Here is a 23,195-nt window from a genome sequence, read left to right as displayed (position 1 = left end):
TGGGGCAGAACATTGTGTTCAAAGGAGCAGGCAGAGGGCAGGAACAGGAAGTGAACAGGTGAGTGGGCAGCAGTCATCACAGGTACAAGGAGTGGCTGCGCCGCCTGCGTCACAGCTCGCAAGTGAATAATCCATTTAAGCATTTCCGCCTGAACATGCACCCACTCAGAACAGCGTGGGACGGGGGCGGAGCCAGCCTACTCACTGCCTAAATTACGAAGGAACTTAACCCCTCAGGTGTCGCGGCGGAAGAGGAAACAGAGGAATTTCACTCTACGCAAACAAGCTCATCATTCTGTGTTTTTCCAGTTTAGGCCCGGAAGTGAATTTAATGTACAAATGTGTCATCAAAGTACAGTGCGTTTTGTAGATTATATTTTAAAATCAACGCTTGCAAACAAATAGTTTTAAACATAATCCATCTTGTATTCTTTATTTTACAATTAAAGTTCTTGGAAAAAGCAGGATCAGGATTGGGTGACAACCTGTGCCTCTCGTAATACTTTAAAGATTTAATTTAAAGAATGTCCCACTTTTTCACACATTTCTTGGGTGCATTGACTTTCAGGGTTACAACATGGTGGCACCTATGCTATTTCAATCCCTCTATGTGCTTTAAAGTTTACAATACTGAAAATAATGTGGCGTTAATGCAGTAATTAATGCCACATTTTGAAATTCAAAAACATGTCCCTCTTGTTCTACAGTTTGAGGTGGTAACACTAGCACCTGCTGAAGTTGAGAGGGCAAACCACCACGTACCACTTACCACTCGGGCTGTGCTCAATATATCGATATCGTGATATATCGTGGTACGCTTAAACAACATAAAGTCATTAGAAATTGCCGAGTTACACTTCTGAATCAACAGACAGCAGAAACTAGGCCGAGTCTGAGGATCTGATGTAACTTCATCATAGGACAGTTGTATTCTGATATTAAGAACAGTGAAATGAAATTCTAATGCATTTTGTTATTCTACTATCATTTTAGTAACATTTTAACACTGGTTTTAAGGGATATCGTGAATCAGGACGTGTATCGTATCGTTTACCCTGTATCGGGATATGTATTGTATCGTGAGGTACGAGGCAATACACTTACCACTTACCACTGCTTAGGATTTCCAATTAAGCAATGATTTATGCATCCTCAAGCCTGACTGATGCTGTTTATTTACACCAAAGCTCCTTTCCCTCCACAGACCTGTGTTTTGGACTGAGGTTGTGGTACTTTCTCTACAAAGCAAGCCACAGGGCAATTACCATTGTATTGTAGAAAACATCCTTTCATTCTCATGCCTTTGAACAAATAGAAATATATAACTGAGTGTGTGTGTGTGTGTGCCTGCATTTGACCAGCCTCACAATAAGGAAACAGTAGTAAAATGAGTGGAGAGTAGTGTGTGCGGTTTTAACAATCGTTCCCAGCGTTTCCCTCAATAAAGCCTTATCTGTTTCACTGCAACGTTAACTGTAATACATATGTAATGTGTTTGCCTGCGACCGTGCGTTCAAGGAACAAGGCTGTGCTTCTTGTGTGCGTAGCAGGGGGTGTTTGAGTATAAAACATAACAAGAAGACACACTCCAAGATACTGTCTACAAGCATGTGTTTTCAATCTATGCTCCCTGCACACACTGCTCCCAAACTCTCCAGAAAATGATCCTAGTGGGTTTTTTCCATGGATTGCTGGAAATGACCTAACAACTGCCAGGAAGAGGAATGTGAAGCATTCCCTGGAGCAGTGGCTGACGTCAGAGCTCTTGAGGAGGCCCCTGTTCTAGGATCTTCCAGCGCTCGCTCCAGTCAAACTCCCAACAGCTGGACTCATCTGCTGCGCTCTCTGACTCCAAAACAACCCCCCCCCCCTCTCCCGTCCAACGCCCCTCTGCTCTGTTTGAACTGAGAGCTGCACATACAGGAACGGAACTACTACGACGGCAATAAAGCCATGCTGACGAATGCACGGGGTGATTATATATGAAGTTACTATGCCGTGACACGATGGTGACCAGGAACGTCAAATATTTTAGGGTCATATTTGTGATTTGTTTATTTTACTTCTGTTTAACTGGACAAATAAACAAAATTATAACTGTTGATATTGGTAGGTGTTAGTGTTGTCACTATACTAATATTTCAAACTCAAATTCAAATTTTTATTTTAAGAGATAAACTTGATGCTCTTATTCAATAGAATTCAATTTTCAACACTAAATAATTCTGATAAAGCCCAAGATTGCCCAAGATTGCCCATTTAATCTGATTTTTTCTTAGTGTTGATACTTGCTCAAATGAGTATGTAATTCAATTTCAAGTTTAGTATTGATTAGACCAGGGGTGTCAAACTCATTGTGGCCGAACGTGACGTAAAAAATAAAACAATAAAAACTATAAGAAAGATAAGAAGATAGCTTTATATAGCCTAGTAATAGTGATATGTGGACAGTGTTGCACAAATCTGCAGCAGGTGAAAGACTGAGTCCATATTCATGCAGCAGGAGCAGGAACAGGAACATGACTATTCTTTTTTAAAAGCTGGAGGTAAAATGAGTAAAAATTAGTTTTGGGGACTTGTAATAAAGCAAAAATGTCCAGGCGGAATCTGTATAAAAGTCCTATTAATTTTTCATTTTATTTTAGTGACATTTTTCACTTGTGGGTTTGGATTACAGACTGACCCTGACGCTTCCCAGAATGATGGATTTGCCTGGAAATACAGCTTTATCTTTATGTACAGCTTTAGAGTTCCCTTTTATATTATAGTGGATAAAATTAAATAAATAAAGAAAAGGTCCAGTGTCCCACGCGTAGGAGGAGAAAGAGGTTAATATGTTCGGCGGGCCAGATTAGAACGTCTGGGGGGCCAGATCCGGCTAGATTTTTTTTAATACTTTGACCAACTGACGTATGAACTTATCTACTTTTAATTTTAATTCAAGACGCTACATTTGGCCTTTTATCCGGTTAACGCCAAATGACCCCGTTATCACACTATTTGACTCAGTAGAATGCGTAGTGCTGTTCCCTGAAAGTCAATATGTTGAATCATATTTGAAGATACAAAGTTCATATAATTGAAATACCTAACTGAAAAAAATCGTCAAACAGAGTCAAATCCTTGCTTCAAATGCAGGAAAGGAAAGGAAGTTGAAGTGGCTAATATGTTGTTTTTTTAATAATTCAGATAGCACATGTTTTACAGCGAGACTAAATTGTAGAATAAATGATGAATCCCCCTTGACACACGATGACAGATTCTGGAGCCGCGTGCTCGAGATGTCAAACCATGATTCACTCGACACCTTCGGCATGTGAGCCCCAAAATGCCCTCATTTAGGGACGTGTGACGAGACAGAAAATTGCAGGCTTATGTTTCTACCATTTTGTTAAAAATGTTGAGGCACGTGCAGTTAACCGAGGCCGATTATATGATGGGAGAATAATACTTTTTCATACTTCAAGGGCTTTAAAATGCCTGGTAAACAAACACAACACACAGGAACATGTAGTATAGCCTGGGACTTTGTTTATCACTGATGGAGAAGCCAATCAGAGACTCTCACATAATCCCTGTATTCAAACAAACATGGCGGCTTGCAAAGACATGTTTGAAATGGAACGAATAAAAACCACACGGAGCAATGAGAAACGGCACGGGATTCTGTTGATTGACAGGTAAAACACTACATGATGCTGCTAATCAGAGAGAGAAGTCACTGATTTAGTTGTAAACGATACGTAGATATTTGGGAGGCAATGTATTCCAGATACGGGAAACAAATTGCAAATAAACAACTGACATGGCGGGTGAAATGAGTCGGATGACGAGTAGTGCAGTCACGATACTAAAACCTCAATTTCTATACCACAATCACAGCACAAAACCCCATTTTTTTAGAATATCATACATTAGATATAGTTACATAACAGGATATAATTTTTAACTCAAAATACTTGTTGTTTTTGTCAAATATTATCATGTGGTATAGATCAAGAACACTAAAACTATCCAGGAGGCCTCATTTTGTCCAATTTATGTGATTCTTTTCAACATCAATATTTGTTCAAGTGAGTATCTAGTTTATTATGTCTGAGGAGCCCTGAATTCATGCTGTAGCTTACCACGGCGGGTAAATGTGGATGACGTCTTTTGGGAGTGGGTTAAGCTGGGCCGCGGTTTCCTTATTGAATAACACCAGTAATGGGGCCCTTTCTTCGGAGGGGCCCTGGTCGTCGCGGTGGCCCTCTGCGGGGGGGCTGTAGTGCTCACATCGCACCAGTCGCATGCTGCACTCCTCTTGGGCCTCCAGAACCTCCAAGACCAGCACCCCGGGCCGGTCCACTGCAAGCACACACACACACACAAACAAACAAACACACACACCTCCATCAGCAACGACGTCAAAGCTCATGTTTGTGTGTGTTTGAGAGGTTTGCGTGGTGCGTTTGAGAGAGGTTTGCGTTGTGCGTTTGAGAGAGGTTTGCGTGGTGCGTGAGAGAGGTTTGCGTGGTGCGTGAGAGAGGTTTGCGTTGTGCGTTTGGGAGAGGTTTGCGTGGTGCGTGAGAGGTTTGCGTGGTGCGTGAGAGAGGTTTGCGTTGTGCGTTTGGGAGAGGTTTGCGTGGTGCGTGAGAGGTTTGCGTGGTGTGTGAGAGAGGTTTGCGTTGTGCGTTTGGGAGAGGTTTGCGTGGTGCGTGAGAGGTTTGCGTGGTGTGTGAGAGAGGTTTGCGTTGTGCGTTTGGGAGAGGTTTGCGTGGTGCGTGAGAGGTTTGCGTGGTGTGTGAGAGAGGTTTGCATGGTGCGTTTGGGAGAGGTTTGCGTGGTGCGTGAGAGAGGTTTGCATGGTGCGTTTGGGAGAGGTTTGCGTGGTGCGTGAGAGAGGTTTGCATGGTGCGTTTGGGAGAGGTTTGCGTGGTGCGTGAGAGGTTTGCGTGGTGTGTGAGAGGTTTGCGTGGTGTGTGAGAGAGGTTTGCGTTGTGCGTTTGGGAGAGGTTTGCGTGGTGCGTGAGAGGTTTGCGTGGTGTGTGAGAGAGGTTTGCATGGTGCGTTTGGGAGAGGTTTGCGTGGTGCGTGAGAGAGGTTTGCGTTGTGCGTTTGGGAGAGGTTTGCGTGGTGCGTGAGAGGTTTGCGTGGTGTGTGAGAGAGGTTTGCATGGTGCGTTTGGGAGAGGTTTGCGTGGTGCGTGAGAGAGGTTTGCGTTGTGCGTTTGGGAGAGGTTTGCGTGGTGCGTGAGAGAGGTTTGCGTAGTGCGTTTGAGAGAGGTTTGTGTTGTGCATTTCAGAGGTTTGTGTTGTGCATTTCAGAGGTTTGTATTGTGTATTTCAGAGGTTTGAGTTGTGCATTTCAGAGGTTTGTGTTGTGCATTTCAGAGGTTTGTGTTGTGCATTTCAGAGGTTTGTATTGTGAATTTCAGAGGTTTGTGTGGCGTGTTCGAGAGTCAGTGTACAGATTGTAACCATGTGCTTTAATTCCCCGTAGAGCTCATTAAATCGTAGAAGGAGAGTATTTTTCACTTTTTGAAGAGCTGGACGTGAAACAGTCATTCTCTGTCGTATGCAAAAAGACTTGGGGGTATTTTGTTTGGTTAACTACGCATTTGGCACACGAAATAAAGTTTGAGATGAGCAAATCAAAGCAATACCCCAGAGAAATAAATCTAACTATGATAAGGAAACAATTTGGCAGTACTTTTTAAAAAAATATTTTCATCAGGTCTGTACTCAGTGCGGTGCAGAATTATTCTTGTTGACGATACACAAAAGAACCCTGAGGGACTATTTTAATATGACATCATAAATCATTGTTTAAGACCTATTGAATCTGAAAATTGTATAGCGATGCATTTTGACATGACTGCTTGTGGGAAAAGATTATTTGCATGTTATAGCTTTGCATTTCAAAAGCCTTTTTTTTTTTTACAACAAACAAAAAAACAGGGCATAATAATAATAATAATAATAATAACTATTGTCCAAGGTTTTACCAGAAATTTAATACATTTAATTAATTTCTTAAATAAATAACTAGATATAATTGAATCTGAAATAACATAGGCATGTTTTAGCTATTGAACAGGTCTTATTGTTTAGAAGAAATAAAAGAATGGTTGATATTATAACTTCACTGTGATTTGATGATTAAAGTGCCTTAACAATTAAAATGTCACTAAAAATGAACTGCTATTCGAGCTACACGGGGCTCATTCACTTTCATCAACTCATAACATCACGGTCATTCCGTCATTTATTTCTAGCGGAAAATATTGCTAAATCAAAACAGTAGTAGAAATACAATAAGAATAACTTGGCGAATGTAAATCGTGGGCGCGTGAAAGAGCGAGGTTGCATCACACCTCTAAAGATGAAAAATTAATAATTAGGTTAATAAATACACACCAATTCAAACTGAAACTGAAAGAAACATTGCTAACATGTCATATTTTAGCCTCTGAGGTACACGCGTACGACGGTAAACCACAGAAATAGAACTAGGTGATCTGCATCCTGTCACTTTTTGCCGCTTCTGACCTCTGCTGTGGAACGAGTTGACAATTGCTCTATGCATTTGTAAATCACGTTTCATTGCTAGTGGTGTGCTTGTATCACCTGTTGTGGCATCAGATACAGACTTGTGTCTCCAGAAGCTTATGGCGGACTTCTGCCTGCACTGTAGTCGCTGAAGCCTCTCTGCCAAGCCCCCGCTGCGGACCAAAATAAAAGGCAAATTCAATGTTTTAACTACACAGACACCAGTGGGAGAAAGCATGTTTTGATCAGATTATGGATCGACGTAGAGTCTGGAGAAGTCAATGACATTTGACACCCACACGATGCGAGCAGGTGTCCCTTTTAACAGTACTACACAGTGGAAATACTGAAACAAAGTGTGTGTGTCGCTTGGCTGTGACAGTTTGGTGTCTGTGTTTGATCGATGTCGCCCAATATTTCAAGACATCTTCCGACCTTTGAAACTTCCTCCTCTTCTTGGCGGAGTCCTCGGGGGTCTTGGACTGCTTTTCTGTGACTTTCTGTGGTGTCTGCAGCAGTGCCTGAGCAGATCTGACCAAGCGGCTCAGCGACCTCTCCCGACCATCGCTGCAGTCAGCTGTATTGAAGGTCACCGTGTCGCTGGCATCGTCGGACTCGTAGCCGGATATTTCCAGCTCCAGCGGCTGTAAATTGTAAAAAGTGTTACAGAATTAAATAGAAAAAGAGAATCAACGTTATTTTGTCTAATTCAACCATTTTATTTTTTATTCATTTGATTCCATAATATATATATATATATATTTTTAAAGCAACAGTGTGAAAAGGTATAAAACAGAAAAAGTATAACTAATGATTTTCCAAATTAATGCTCTTCTCACAGAGTTCAGAAAAGTTTTGCGTTACAATCATTTCATAAATCTTTTTGGCCTTGATTAAAACATTTAAAAAAGGTCCACTATGTGACTTTTCTGGTGACCGATTCCATGTCCATAAAAACAAGAAGGTGACGACGCCAGACAACTTACAGGTCAGCTCGGTGGAGAGGCGAGCTCACTCACCTTAAGAATGCATGTCAAAGTAGTTAAGTCAAAGTTGTTTTCGCAATAGTATAATCCTCTAAAATGCAAAGAAATGTGACTAGAAAAGTATAAACAATTAGATATCTACACTCAACATAACTTAACAAAAACGCTTTTATCCAATTCATTTAAACCATCCATGGCGTTTGAAATGACTTTGTTCATGTGGGATTATACTAAATACTATAAAAATGTAGTGATTAGTAAATAAAGTAATAAAGTACATGATTCAGAGTACAAAACATCCAGCGGCTGAGTGATTAAAACCGTAGATATCACAACAATGCAGTCTTTTTGCTGTCTCACTGAAGCACACCTCAGGGACTCTGCACTCATGGAAAAATCCCAACGAGGCGAGCTCCGGTCATGTGCAGGCAGGACCAGCATACCGACCTGGCTGTGAGAGACAACACGCTCCGCTCTATCTGAATCAACTTGACCCTGCTAGGCCACGTGCCAGCAAACGTCACACTGCAACACACTGGAAAGAGAGAGGGACAGAACGAGGGGAGGAACACTATGTCCCTGGCGTGGTCTCAAAAATGTTTTTAGCAGCTCAGAGGAATTGTAACAACACAGTCAAGTCCTAGAGTATATTCTGGGACAAGCAGTAGTAAAAAAAGACGATTATACTTCCGTCCTGTTGACAAGGCCTTCTCCACCACAACCTTGGGTCAACTTTTCGCCAATGTTCAGTGGTCACTTTTTTGTCCTGAGACAGAGTGCGCCGCCTATCTGCAATCTGCGCCAGTACAACAACACCATGATCTGGCAGCACATTGTGTGTGAGTCAGACTCCATTTATCAGAAGTAGTGAAGTCAAACTGTTGCCTGCTCAGTCCGGTTTGATTTGATGACGAGCAGATTCAGTCATTGTGGTTTTGAAGTTTGTTTTAGTTGGCAATTCCAAAATAAGAAAAAAAAATTGTATACATAGATGTACAAGTTTTTTCCCCCCCAATAGAAAGGTTAACACACTGCTGCGATAACAACGGAAGTCAAAATAAGTTTAAATATTACTGCTCAACATAATAAAGAGAAGAGATTTTATTTTGTTGTGACCACAAGCCTCAATTCATGTCATGTGAAATCTCAACCCCAGAATGCTGACTTAAATCTGACAAAAGGAAGTGGAGTGTCTACATGCTTCCGCTCGTATCGCACTTAAAACTCAAATAACAACTATTAAATATCCACTAACTGTAATATGTTAATATGTATAATATGTTATATGTTCAGTAACATGTAACATGTAATGAACACTTAACATTCAATTTGACATTAACAAAACCTTTTCATTCATGATGAAAAACCACGACATTGTGCACATCACATATTAATCTAACTGATCAATTACAAACAGCAATGTCCAGTGATGTGTGCAGAGTTACACCTCACCAGCTCAGCTCCTTCACCACTCCTTCCCCATTCTCCCCATGTTTGCCCTGCCTTTGGCAAACAATTTCTGAATGACTTCTGAGAAGGAAGAGTTAAAACAGCCCTGATTCAGCCATTTACAATGCAGTGTAAAGAGGCAATGGGACTTTATTGACATCAAACAGTGATTTCTAGTTACAGGACAGAACCTGGCTATGACTTAATTATACAAACTTTTTTAATTACCGGTAATTAAAACTTTATATTTTAATCAAACATAAACCCAATGCAGATCTAAATTGATATAGAAATCTCCAGAGTCATATCAAAGATGGTAAAAAAATAAGAAACAATGTAATGATAAACAGCTCCGGTGAGCAAGTCTGTATTTTGGGTCAACTTTTTTGAAAACAAAAAAAGAGCTAAATCAGACTCCTGACCAAAATACTATAAAAACAAATCGCTGATTTAGTAGCTGTAGCTGAAGAATATTTTATTACAGTGATCTAAACTGCCTGTTCCTTCACAGTCACATCAACCTCAGCATGTGAACTTTGAAACGTGGGGTAGGTTCAAACTCTTCAGTCTAAAATACTTTGGTGCTGCAAAGCTCCATCCAGTTTTAACAATGACAGAAGGGCTAAAAACATCAACATCATTAACTAGACCAGTAGAATCCACAACATATTACTGTTAGGACCAGTGTGAATACAGGCAAACCTTTGACTACACTGCAGCAGGCAGTAACTTTAGGTCAAACGCAGCTCAGTTATGTTCTCAAAGTACTTTGACGCCATCTAGTGGTTGCAGGCCTAGTCACAACCAAGGCGCGAGGACAGGAACACATTAAACTAACTTGGCATTCATTAATTTTATAGTCTTAATCAGTGCTATTCATTTTGAGGCTGGGTCTATTCCTGATGGCCTGTAAATACTGGATACATCTATAAGACCAATCAGCATTGAAACCACAAAACAACCACATGTAATGAAACCTTCTGATTCATAATAAACAGAACATAAATAATACTTACATTAGTTGGGTTAGGAGCGGTCTCTCCCAGTGTTTCATCCGACACATTTGAGTCACAGTCAGAAATGAGTTGCCCACTATCCCTTTCCCCTTCTTCCTCTGATTGAATGATGTCACTGTCCGTGTCAATAACGGGAGACTCTTCTGCAAGAAAAACATGGTTATAGTGGTTATAAACTAAAAACTGTACTCAAAATGTATTTACCATTATTGTCAGTGAGCAGGTTCAGAGCGCTGGTGTATGACTGAAATGGAGCAACAGCCCTTGTAGATTTCAACGACCGTTTTTTAGGAACAACTTTTAAAACATGTTGCTGTTTGGTCTCATCCTCAGACTTGTCGCTGTCGCTCCATGCAATGTGCAATGGCTCTTCACCGTCTTCAGTAACACATGAGCCTGTGTAAAAGAAATATATATTGCAATGTTATGGGTTGTCCTATGCTTTTTGAGTAAATCTGACATGCATTGAAAGAGAACACTGTGTCACCTAAAGCAAGAGCCTGAGGCAGCTTTCTGATTGCAGATAAAGTCCTTCCTGATGGTTTGGGCTTCTGTAACAAATGGGTTACATACATGTCATGGTGAAGTCAAAGGAGAACAGAGCAGAGATCAATATTCTGTTTACCTTTATGACTGGAATATCCAAAAAACTATCTCCACACTTTCCCCAACTCTTGTCTGAAGATGTTACTGAAAGTGCAGTGTCCTTCGAACCTTTCTGCACACTGTGGTTTACTTCATCCGGAAAGAAAACGCACTTAATGTCCTTGGAGTATTTTTTCCTCTGTAATTAAAAAAAAACAGTAAGGGACGCGTTGCTCCAAGAACGTACTGACTGACCAAACTTTCGCAATCACACCACAAAGCACACAAAGAAAGTTAACTGTTATCGTCAGCAGCGTTTGTGACAAATATTAGACAGATGCTTTTGATTGTGGTTGTTGTTGTTGTTATAAGTATTATTGTTTAACATGGCTTTACATGCACACAACTTTAATAAACATGCATTCGGTTCAATTGGCACAGAGTTTGCTAGCGAATTACGCAAGGTCTTACATGATCTTACCTTCCTTGCGGACATGGTGGAGCTTTTTTCAAAACTACAGTGTACATTAAAACTACACCGTGTCAAAATGTACACTTTGATTGAACATTTTAAGGGCCACGATCCATGAGTGACCGGGATGCTAACGTGGGATACCGCGCTAACGTGAACTGACTGGAGTAGCGTGTGTGGGAAATATTTCTTCAACACGCTTATGTTGCGAAAGGAAGTTGTCATAATAAACCAAAATTACAAATTGTGGCATGCAAATCAAAATGGAGGCGTTGTCGCAACATAATTACTCTCATAATTATTACATGTGTCTCCAGCAACTAACTTGAAAGTGCTGTGTTCAGTTTTCCGAGTGCCTGTAAATGTAACATATTTTAAACAGCTGATGCTAACAGAGCTAATGCTAACAGTAATTACATGGAATTTACAATGGTGTCAATGGCCAATTTATTATAGGTAAAATTAAAGTAATTTGTTTTTGATGTCCCAATTTGATGAACAGGTTAATTTATATAAGGGACACATCCTATTAAAACCTACAGCAGCAGAATTACTTCTAATAACCTGTTATTATCGCCATCTTGCGGTTTAGTGCGGTATGAGCGTTTTCCGCACGTCACCTGGATGATGGAAATGTTGATACAAACAACACTCCATTGAACTCAAACCTTTTATTACAGCCCAACCATCCAAATCTCAACATATTTCAATCACGTAAAACAAAGGCTCACTTAACATATGTTTTTTATTAAATATGTAAAAAGCAGGTCAAGTTATTCACAAATAAAATGCAAACATGCAACACATTTTTTGGGGAATGCATGAGAGTGGGACATAAAAAAAAACATTTACCATTCATTAATTATTGACAGTACAAGTTTACATTCCTTATCCTTTACACATGTATGACTTAAGTATTACGGTGCATTGACCAGTTCAATATTAGTAAATGCAATAATAAGAATAGATATACTATGGGGGAAAATGTGGCAACGTATTCAATGTACTGTTGAATAAAACGGTTTAAAAAAAACAGATGAGATTAGCTTTTAACCTCACTAGACGCTGCATTGTAAGAAAAAACAAACCAGAATGTATATTTATCGTACCAATATACATTTTCCACTTTACAGGGCATGAGTAACATTAAGCACAAAGATTACTGGAAGTTCTGTAAATTGTGAGGAAAGGCATTAATCATACACAGATGGCATTTTACTATACATTTTCCTATAGTTTAATGACTGCATTTTCTTCCTTCATGAAGATGTCTTGTTAAGTTAAGTCGCACTAATCCTAAGTCTTAATAATAAATACAGACAAAATGGACAGATTGTTCAGAACTGGAATCAACTATCAGTGCAATAAATGGAGGGAGCTTAAATAAGAGTTGCTATGAGCTTTACTTATTGCATTGTCTGACTATTTACGATGACTTTGAAATAAAACAAATAAAAATACGAAGTTAACACATGGGTAAAAAGCTACCCATCTAAAACTGCAGCATCACAACTAGGATTTGAATTCATTTATCCACACAATCCCCTGGAAACGTGCGATGATCTGAGCTCGTTTGCTGCTGGGGGGGGTCACTTGCCGCCACAGTGTTCACCAAAAGTCACAAAAACACGGAACGGTTGAGTTGAGGGTACAAAATTGTGATGGTGTTTCTACGCCGATTGCTTCGTGTGCTCAGTCTTTGAGATGAAAACAAAACCATGTGGAAAATTAAAATCCTTGTTAGTTCTCACAGATTTGAAAGGTGGTGTGATTGTGGGGGTGACAGTCAGTATTCGTCTTGTTCTTCTTGCTGATCATCTGGGACCTGATGTGCATGGTGGTCCTCGTCATGGCCGTCACCCTCTGCCAGCTCACCGCCCTCCTAAAAATGGAAACAAATTGAATGTGAGCACTACAGAGTCAGTGGGAAATTAGATACAAAGAAGGTTTTCTTGCACAAACCCACAGTCTATCCTCATGATTTTGCCACGAAAATGTGATTTTTTGATTACAAACTCTGGGAAACTAATCAAGCTACCACAGCTATTTGGGTAATAAATTAAATAGGATCCAGCGATTTCCATTATTGTTTATACCTTTGATTACATTTATAGTATTGTAGTTTTGCAGAGCTTCTGTTCACAGGATCCACAACACTTGAGCAGATTCAGGAGGAGTTTTGAACCATCCTCCAGATCTAACATGATTGATGCCCTTTTCCAGGCGCATTCTAAAAACGTTTAGTCAACTTAAAAGTCATAATTTGAATATTTTGCAGTTCACCAACACCATAGTTTAGTAGACATTAATTTAAAAAGTAAAAAAATATTGTTGATGGATGGAACAACAATGGTTAAAATGTAATCAATTGGATTATGGGCTTTATAATGAATTCATTACAGTTAATTTGACTTAAATCAAGTAGTAAAAAATTACTTGTTATAGATGAAGATATTGAGTTTTTCTTCATTGGCTCAAGCCATTCCATGGAATGGAATGCGACGATTCTTTGTTCTTGCCTTGTTTCTTATTATTATTTTTATTCATGGTTTTTGATTCATTTTGCCACAAGTCGGGCATTTTTGACCCCCTGAACATTGATGAATGTCACACATGGGGACATAGACGCGATCGGCTCGGCCCGAACTTGAATAAAATGGAGGTTGCAAGAACGCCCGTCGCAACAGTGCAGACTAGTTCAAAAAAGAAAAAACATGAAACTCTTAATCTTTGGCCTACGCACATGAAACTTGGGACAGTGATAGAGCTACCTTTGATGAGTAAAACGCACCTGGCAGCATCGCTCTATGATAAACAGGAAGTCAGCCATGTCGAATCAAAGTGGCGCAGCCATGTTTGACTTTTTTTCAAAATCGTACTAAAGACATTGAATTTGAATAAATATTCAAAACAATTGACATTCCTTACGGTCTCTGCGTAACACGCCCTTAAAAAAGGCTTAATTTCCTGTTTTTTCAAGGACAAGTCACGCCTAATGGAATTGATCTACGGAGCTCATATTTCACTCACTAATGCATTTTATGGTCTGAGTGGAAATAAATAATACCCATGTAACAAATTTACTCTATACCGCCCCCTACCCATTGTGTGAAAAACTCAACATTGTCTGATTAACCCAGGGTTATATTCTCCTCGAGACGGCATGAAAAAAAGTGCATTACAGATATTGTGTATTTTCACAATTGGCCAGCAGGGGCACAATTATTGCCTTCACTTCCTCTTCCTCTTTTATTTTGATGGAACATTTCCTCTCGTGCCGTGGTCTTAGCATTAGCGTTAGCATCAGCATCAGCATTAGCGGTGGGTCTCTGTTGCTAGGTGACGGCGGTACAGGGAGGAAGGGGTCTAAAGAATGAAGTCTAAAGAATGTTGTTTTATGGCGGTTGGTATCCAAGTGTTACATGACTGATGTGATCCTAAAGCTCTAGTCCCTCTCTTGTCCCGTTTTTTTTTTTTTTTTTAAACAAACAAAAATAGTTAAGAGGTTGCAAGGGTATTTGCTTCCATTTGTCATTGATGGCAGTATAAATGACAAGTACTGTAGACGCACCTGCTCATCTGCAGCATACAGGACCTCCATTAACTGGTCCACAAAAGGGGCGTTTTCTTCTGCCTGTTCTTGGCATAGCTGCTCCACCGCTCGCAGTCGACCAAAGTAGTAATCCCGTTCCTTTTCCACTCCTTCTAATGCCAACTTTAATGTGTTCACCTGAAACAAAGGACAAGAAGTTTACATGATAAACATGATACAAAGTTCAAGCAACATGCAAATATTGAGGTTTGCAAATAAGATAAGAGTATAGATCCAAATGTCTTGAGACTTTGTGTGATTTGATAGTTTGAAACTGATTACTATAGAAATTAGAAACTTATTTGGTCACAAGGTACATTTTAACAAACTATTCCTACGACAGATTGCATTCATAAGATGATAAGTGGTTGCACTTAAATAAACGTCTTACTAGATATTACATAATCTGGTTAAGAATTTTCAACAGCAGCTGTTAAAGATGCCAAAATACAGATGACAGAAGTTGTCAGATGTTATTTGCTTGCTATATTTAAGGCTTTAGAAATGAATAAAAGAAATAATTAGATGCCCAAAACTACTCCAGTAAAAGTACCATTCCTCAGAACACGGTTGATGTCCCTCTCTTTGACTCAATCATATTCAAATAAAGTCTGAACATATTATATAAAACATACATATATATAGATATATAGAGTATAATTTGTACCTGATCTGTGAGCTGTATGACCTGTGCTTCCAGTTCTTTTTCTCCTTTAGCAGTTGTAAATGCTGCTGCTGTGGGGGTCCTTTTGGCTGATGATGGTCTAGATGTTGGTGTAGTAGATTTTGGGGTTGTTGAACTCATTCTTGATGCTCCTGAAACAAGATCAATAGAGTGTTATATATTTTTCACAGTTGACCTTCTGGTGATGCTAAAGTGACACTGTACCTGCAGTGGGGGAGCTCGCTGCATGAAGGGACTTTTTGGGCAGGTTGAAGATCTGCTCTCCCGGGTCCGGGGGAGGGAGTGCATCCTGCCCCTGCCTCGCTTCCTTGGGGTCATACTCTTTTCCGTCATAATTAGCATCAAAGAATTTTTTAAACCACTGGATAAAATCAAGATTGTCCTGAAATCTTCCCTTTACCAGTTTCTCCACAGGAATTATCTATAAAACAAAGCATAGGTCAATTACATAAGCACACTTCTTTACGGAGAGAAAAGCGTGTTTTAAAAACTCACCTTATCCACATTCATCTTTTTAAAAGATTGTTGCAATACTTTGAAGTTGTGAATGTACTCGTGCTCAAATTTAGCTTGAAACTTGACTTTTTTAAGACCGATGCATCCAGGAAAGAGCATGTCCATGAACTGACAATAGGCGGCCCCTAAAAAGCACGAAATGACAAATGTATGAATCATAATGAAACGCAACAAGCAAGAGCCAGACAAGCCAAATTTATGCCACGCTTATAGTCAGAGTGAGACATTACAGAGGTCATAGTGAGAATTTATGATCTAGTTCAGTGGTCCCCAAACTGTGCTACGGTACTTAATCCAGAAGGTCCATTTTGTCTTAATTTGATTACATTTTTTATCATTTGAAGCTCCCGAACTGTTTCATAATGTCTGCAGCGTCCACAGATAGTTTGTGTGCTAGGATATGAGATGCACAATTGGTCATTGCGGTCTCACGGGATGCGAGACTAAAAAGAGTTTGGGAACCACTGATCTAGTTTTCAAGGTGCTCCGACAAAAATAGTCATGAATAACTCATTAAGATTCAATTACTGAATGTATCCCATGTAAAGGAAGCAACATTTCCTAAGACTATTTAAAAAAAAACATGTGCGCAAAAAGTAGGCTGCGTTATCTAAGCAGGGAGTAGTTGAAATTGGATTACATGGTTACAGCAGGAGAACACGGCAGGCTTCAACTTTATTTTTAGATAACTCTGGCAAGGAGGTGTGCGCGTTCCCACAGGTTGTTTATGCCGTTATACACCAGATACTACTAGCTTTATCCGATTTATCAAAAAGTTCTCACCTGAGGACAACTGTTCCACTTTAGTGTAGTTTAGACAGACCAGATCATTGACCCAGGCAATGATATCATGCCTGCTCATAGTCTCCTGGGTTATTGAGGTAGAATAAACGTTGACCGCCATCCCCCAGCTGCAACAGACAAATCAAAACATAGTTGCAACAATAAATTCTCTCATATTCCAAATGCATCCAAATGAGACTCATCTTTTTTATTAAGGCCACAGGACCAGGACTTGTTCAGTTATGTTGTGAATGTGTTGTTTCAAATGCCAAAGTGAAATGTAATAGGCTACAATGTGCTGGATAATGAAGTCAACAATGTTTCATACGGCTGTCACAAACGGTTCTCACGATGAAACTCTTTAACCGGTTACTGACTTGTCACTGCAGCGGACCGTGTTGTTTTGGGTGACTACGGCAAAGCATCAAGTTTCCGGTCTCATCATGGCGGCATATTTTATTTATTAAAGAACAGTAACATTAGATACATGAACTCCTTTCAAAATGATATTATGGATTATGACTTTTGACCCTTTCACAACCGTACGGACCATTGCATGAGCTCAAACCTAAGTATATTGTGACTGACTATTGACACTTTGCTGTGACCTCTCGCTGGAGGGGAACTGCAAGTATTTCTGTGGAGGATAGTTCCACTGTAGCCACGGTGACACAAACACAGCCCCATACAGTTTTCGATGGTCTGAAATCTCAAGAAAATAAAAAATAAATGATTTCAACGATACATTTTCAGGAGCCTGGGATCAATCCAAGCATGTATAGTCCGGTGAGTAAAAACAGTTGGCTAATGCTAGCTAGCTTGACTCTAAAGTTATTTGAAAAGGACTTGTTTAACAGCACAAAATCAGTTAATCTGTTGTAGTTTCAACCAAGTCAGCAGTTTATGGTCAGATTGTGTTGAAACCAAGCTCAGACTTTAAAAGTAACAGAGCTTCAGACAGAGCAGTGCCTCCAGTTAGCTTCACAAACGTTTAATGACACTTTCCTTTCCACGTGATTCATTTAGTAGGCCTATCCATGACATTCAGAATGATGAATTAGAACAGTTTCCCATTAACCATTTAAAAATAACAAATCTTTTGAATGGGGGGGGGGGAGAAAGTCCTCAAAATGAGAATTATTGTTGCATTTCAGATTCATCTTCTAGGTTTTCTCAGATTTAACCCTGGATAAAACGCCCTCGGTGTTAATAATGGGGTCGTGCAGCAGGAGGGAGGCTCGTCTGAATGATTCTGTGCGACAGGAGGAAGGAAACTGGGCCATCCTCTGCTCCCATGTCAACAAAGCGGATGTGCGCCGTTAGCAGGCTTTGTTAGCCCGGAGACAAGCGGCCGACACCGGTGGGCAGGCTCCGGGACCGGACCCCGGGCCTCGTCCACGCGCCTCACAGTATAAATGTGGTCTTGAACATATTCTACGCGGTATTTCAGGGCTCGTGTCACAAACGGAAGATGCTAGACGCGGGGACGAGGGGCCGAGGGCGTTGAATCCCCCCGAATGAACCAGCGGGACTCGGAGCGGTGTGACGTGCGGTTACTTCTGTGCGCGCCGCTGATTCACGGCACAGTTTTAGGAACATGACATCGCCGCTAGCGCCACAAGGGCGTGAGTGTGGCCGGTAACGGCAGCGGGAGGAGACATGATGCCCAGTAATACTAACGGTAAAGAGGAGCTGTGAGCCGTGAAGGGGCGACATGACAGTGGGCTGAGCGCGGGGCTGGACACGGGGCTGGACACGGAGACATCGCAGCTGGGTGCAAAGCTACACCGACACAAGCGGCTAAAAGAGGGCAGTGTCTGCTTCTGTGCAACGGGCTCCGTCCTAGAGTCATTTCAATGCGGCATGTTCGCGTATTTACCTGTACGTGCGCTCGCCCCGCACTGTGTTTTTCCTGTACGGAATGATGTTGGTGCCGTTGTCCTGCACGATGTCGTTGTTATTCTCTCCATTTGGGGAAAGGGCTTGGGTGGGACCGGGCATTTGGGCCGCTATAATGGTGAACAGACAGTCTGTTCTGTCTCTGACCGGGAAACAAAAACAAAGCAGCGATGCAAAGGCTAAGAACGTGCCGCACCTCAGGACTCGGGAGCTCCGGCGCTTATTCTTCACAAATCTCTAATGACGCGGCCGTACCCGGGACCACGTGACCGATGGGGCTGGCTGCTTGTTCCTTATGGAGGTGTTTGAGGAGGAAGGACGCCAAATTATATTGATCAAATAGATTGTAACAGCCTAATCAGTGTCTTACTCAATGCAGAAAGCCTTTTGAGCGGCAGTGTAAATCCCCGTAACAACAGCCATAATCAGGCTTGATCAAGGAAAAGCAGCCCACCCAGCCAATCCTCAATGCGCATGCAGAAGAAGATGGCACTTATGAGATTATATTTAGACTCCGTTTGATTACCAAACATGCCATTAAGAACTGGTAAAACGTCGATTTTGTCCTATGCACATTGCCCCCATTTGAACACCTGAATAACACATATATTACAATCTAATAGTTTAGTAGCCAAAGGCTAGGGTCCCTTAATTATTGTAAATTAAACTACACGTTTTGAATTTGTTTGATTATTAATTTGACTAGAAATTATTCACTGGAACATCCATTTATATTTCTTGGTTTGGGGTTTGTTCAGTGTTTGAGGAGTCAGCTTTCACTTTGTGTAATGTGACCCAGTTCAGATGCTTCATTGACCATTTTAAATGGTTTGGCCCCAAACATTACACTTTTCAAATGTGCTCATTAAAATCGTGTAATTGCTCATCTGACAAGACTGAATGTTTGTTGATGTTAATAAAGGGCAGAGGTTCCTCAAACCTGTCACAGCATGTCTACTTTTAAGACAAGTATGTCTAAAAAGGCACAGATTTGGACTAAGCATATTCTAAAATAAGACTAAACCAGGGGAAGTCGGCTCATAACTGTACTGCAGCATGGTTAGCAATCAAAACAAAGGGCTTGATGAATGATGCTATGGGTATGCAGTAAATGTCATCTTATGTATTTATGATGCAATGGTTTCAAAATGCAGTCTGGTGAAGGAAATAGCATTTTTAGGGCAATCATTTATCGTCTCCATTTTCCAGTTATCTGATCTTTTTCTTGTGGTGTCGTGTAGACTAGAGAATCCTTTAAGTATGAGTCAGATAGTTTCAATCAAACATCTGAAACAAATCAACTTAACCTTAAGCACCGCTGTATTATTGGAAGCAACTACATGTTTGTGAATAAGTAGCCTCGTCATCGTTTCTCACGTTTGATAATATGAAAAAGGCAATAAATTGTAGATTATTGGTGTGAGCTTGCACATAGTCAAGTCTCAATAAATGTGATAAAGCAGGTTCAAACATTCTTCCCTTCACATTAAGTTGGTATTAGAAAATTGAAGCAGTGCTGCCCCCATATGGCCAAGTTGAATATAATTGCTTGATCTTCAGCCAACTCCATTCCGTTAAGTGCTTCAGTAAATTATGTATTATATATTATTGACTAAATATATATAATCTTGATTTAACAATTAGACGTGCAAGTTAAATATTCACAATTTTAAAATAAAAATGTATGCCTATCCTACCTCTCTAACTTTCACTGAAGCTAATTTGGCACAACCATAGAGAATTCCCAGATGTGTCTTTGGCATTTTAGTCACATGTCTTTGGGAGGAGGCGTGGATTGTGACAACCGTTTGGAATATATTTTTTAGGAATGTACAAAATAAACGTATTATTCCTATATGGGAAATAGCCAATAAAGTCTGTATGTGTGTATCTTATTGCCATGAACAGTCAAAAGATAGAATCAAAATAATTGTGCATTTTGATTGTGTAGCAGTTGAAACTTAAGGCTGTAATAAAAATGTCAAGGGCACACATTCCTGCTAAAAGCGTAACCAAGAAGTAAAAACTAGACTCTGGACACAGTCATGTAATGTAACATTCTGGCAATACTGTACTAATAACCCAAAGTGAAACAAAAAATATATAGTATTTTTCCGTAATCAAAGACGTCAGATCTTACAAAATCACAAAAATAAAGTACACTACAACCTAACATTTGTATAGATTAGCTAGCTCCATCTTTATCCGAGTAGGTTTGCTAAAGCAGCTTTGATCGGCTCAAGAAAAATAATAAAGAAGCTATGCTTTTTCCACTGTTTTCCCTTGTATGAGAGGGAAATATCTCAGTATTCAATAAGAGCTGAGGCTGCACTTTAAGGACACAACAATTATGTGGTACAACAATTTGCTTTTACATCTTCAGAGACCCATCTATGGGTTTCAGAAAGATGAAAAATTAGGACTGTTGCCATAGCAATCGACACTTATATATATATATATATATATATATATATATATATATATATATATATATATATATATATATATATATATATATATATATATATACACCCGTAAAATATACCCTCACAACACACTTACATATTTAAATTATTATGTACAATTTTACAAGTGAGCTTGGATATGCATCTCTCCCAAAGTAATGTTCAAACTAAATAAATATATTACAAACAGCAAACTAATGTCGACTAAACCTATTATTCATATATGTTCTCAATATCAAGTTGATACAAAGTATTTGTAAATAATTATGGTTTCCTTTCTTATGAGCTGATTTATGAAATATCAGAGAAACCTTTCTATTTTAGATTAGTGTGTCTCTACATGGTCCCTAAAAATTAAATTATAAACTAAACTAAATAAAAATACAGATCTGAAATCATGAAAATGATATAGGCTAACATTACAGTTTAAGGTGAATTTATAAGTAACCCAATGAACTAATCGTACACTGTCCAAGCAAAAGGCTTGTGAACATACATTCAAATTCACTTAATCTACAATTGTTTATTTCTTCCATACTTAAATGACTGTATGGAAATATACACTTACAAAAGTAACATTAATCCTATTATTTTACTCCAATAGAAGGCTGTTAAAATTGTTAATCCTGCAGACTATCTTGCACCAACAAATCACATTTTTGTTAACTTAAAAATATAAAGAATTCTTTGATCTTGTCAATACAGCTGTAGAGTTGTAGGAGGCGTATAATCTCTTGCTCCCTCCCTGTATACAGAAGTTATTTGAACATAGAGAAAGTCAATACAACCTTAGAAGAACAGGTCTATACAAACAATTCAAGACCAGAACTAATTTAAAGTAACAGTATTTCTCTTAAAGGGGTCAGTATATGGAACAAGCTGGGTGACCAGTAAAAATGTCATATTCAATAGATATCTTCAAAATGAGATATAAAACGTTATTTTTTGAAAACTACAGAACTCTAGAATTATCCATATATATTGTTTGTATAAAGTAATGCATAGAATCTTATGTGTTGTCCTATTGATGCTGACACGCTGCTTTTCTCAGAATTCTGCACTTTCAAGTGAAATAGGCTTAGGTATTATACAATTTGTGTTTTTTTACTTCAACCTGAACCCTTTCGGTCATTTCTCTAGTATGGTTGTTATGTGCATTCTTGTTAAGATGTAAAATTACTGAATAAACCTCTACTACTACTAAATATCATACATAAAATGACAAAAGTGAATTGCAATATTGGGACAGGTTCAATGTTCTTTCCACACTCGACCTACTTTTTACTGAAATAAATTAAAGATGAGGGACATGAAATTGCTGCAGGTGGCCCATTGACCTGTCTGTTCTTGCATTTCTGTGAGCTGAACACTACTTTATGGTACATGCAGCCTACTTTATACAGCATGCCAACTTAAATAAAATAGAAGCAAATGTGCACTGTCTGACATAAAAGGCATCTTATAATGGGTGGAATCTGGATCTTTCTATAAATAGATGAGGGTCCATTTCGGTTCAGTCTGCAATGATAAAAACTATAGAGTGTTTTGTAATGATCAATAGATTTCCATTGTAGTAGAAGCAGTGGTTTTAAATGAGACAGGCTTGCAGTCGTTGCTGTGTGAACCAGATGTGTGCACGCCTATAATCTCATCATGAGTAGCCTAACTAGCTAACTTCAGACAGAATCATACCTCCTTCATAGGACTTGAACCACACTACTTACTGCACAAGAAAGAGCGACACTTAAGGAGTGAAAGAGTACGTGTCGTTCAGGATTATGCTGCTGGCTGATATGGTTAAAGCCAAGACTTTGTCCCAGCAGTGACTGGCGACATATGCCCTGACCCTACAACATCATGCACTGAAACCGGCAGCGACGCAAAAGAGCCGGAAGCCTCGCGTTTCTATCAACAAAATATGATATTTGCATTTGGCTAAAGCATATCTAATTAAGGTTGTGTTACTCACCCGTGAAGTGTCCCTTTTGCAGAATTACAAGATGTCAAAAGAAATGCTTTTCCGGCTGAGTCACCACACCCTCAAACGCCCCTTTGTTCGACTCACAGAATACGCTTTGCTGATTGGTCAGAGTCACGTCACTCTATCTGTTGATTGGCTGAGTGGTGGCAGCTGCTCTATTGGCGACCAATCATGTTTTTGTGCGTTGATCATCCACGATGTTCCGCGTTGAATACCTGTGGTTTCATTTTTATTAT

The 23,195-nt window shown here is 39.6% G+C and overlaps 2 protein-coding genes across 5 annotated transcripts in view; both read right to left on the bottom strand.

Moving 5' to 3' along the window:
- The window catches only part of spidr (scaffold protein involved in DNA repair), a 32,740-nt gene extending 21,507 nt beyond the window's left edge, over positions 1–11,233 (bottom strand). For both annotated transcript variants that reach the window (XM_072441642.1, XM_072441643.1), the window contains exons 1-8: positions 11,048–11,233; positions 10,607–10,765; positions 10,469–10,532; positions 10,186–10,377; positions 9,982–10,124; positions 6,966–7,174; positions 6,609–6,703; positions 4,128–4,347 (exon numbers count right to left, since the gene is read on the bottom strand). In XM_072441642.1, the coding sequence (XP_072297743.1) occupies positions 4,128–4,347; positions 6,609–6,703; positions 6,966–7,174; positions 9,982–10,124; positions 10,186–10,377; positions 10,469–10,532; positions 10,607–10,765; positions 11,048–11,062 (1,097 nt within the window). In that variant the 5' untranslated portion in view covers positions 11,063–11,233. The remainder of the gene's footprint in view (positions 1–4,127; positions 4,348–6,608; positions 6,704–6,965; positions 7,175–9,981; positions 10,125–10,185; positions 10,378–10,468; positions 10,533–10,606; positions 10,766–11,047) is intronic.
- Positions 11,234–11,769: 536 nt separating this feature from the next.
- On the bottom strand, positions 11,770–23,056 carry mapre2 (microtubule-associated protein, RP/EB family, member 2). Of its 3 annotated transcripts, XM_072441640.1 has the most exons (8): positions 22,948–23,025; positions 18,494–18,655; positions 16,615–16,742; positions 15,811–15,956; positions 15,520–15,736; positions 15,298–15,446; positions 14,610–14,768; positions 11,770–12,920 (listed from the first exon to the last, which is right to left on the bottom strand). In XM_072441640.1, exons 2-8 carry the CDS (start codon positions 18,613–18,615, stop codon positions 12,825–12,827), a joined length of 1,017 nt encoding a protein of 338 aa, XP_072297741.1. In that variant the 5' UTR covers positions 18,616–18,655; positions 22,948–23,025; the 3' UTR covers positions 11,770–12,824. The 3 variants fall into 3 exon arrangements, with proteins under 3 accessions (XP_072297741.1, XP_072297742.1, XP_072297740.1); XM_072441641.1 differs by lacking the exon at positions 18,494–18,655 and having other exon boundaries at positions 22,948–23,056; XM_072441639.1 differs by lacking the exon at positions 22,948–23,025 and having other exon boundaries at positions 18,494–18,761.
- Between the last annotated feature and the right edge of the window lie 139 nt (positions 23,057–23,195).

Source organism: Eucyclogobius newberryi, unplaced genomic scaffold, assembly GCF_026437365.1.
Source record: "Eucyclogobius newberryi isolate DKJ021-1_F unplaced genomic scaffold, fEucNew1.0.hap1 SCAF_12, whole genome shotgun sequence".
NCBI classification, from domain to species: domain Eukaryota; kingdom Metazoa; phylum Chordata; class Actinopteri; order Gobiiformes; family Gobiidae; genus Eucyclogobius; species Eucyclogobius newberryi.
Note: the sequence above shows the minus strand (reverse complement) of the source record. Positions and strands in the feature narration are given on the sequence as shown.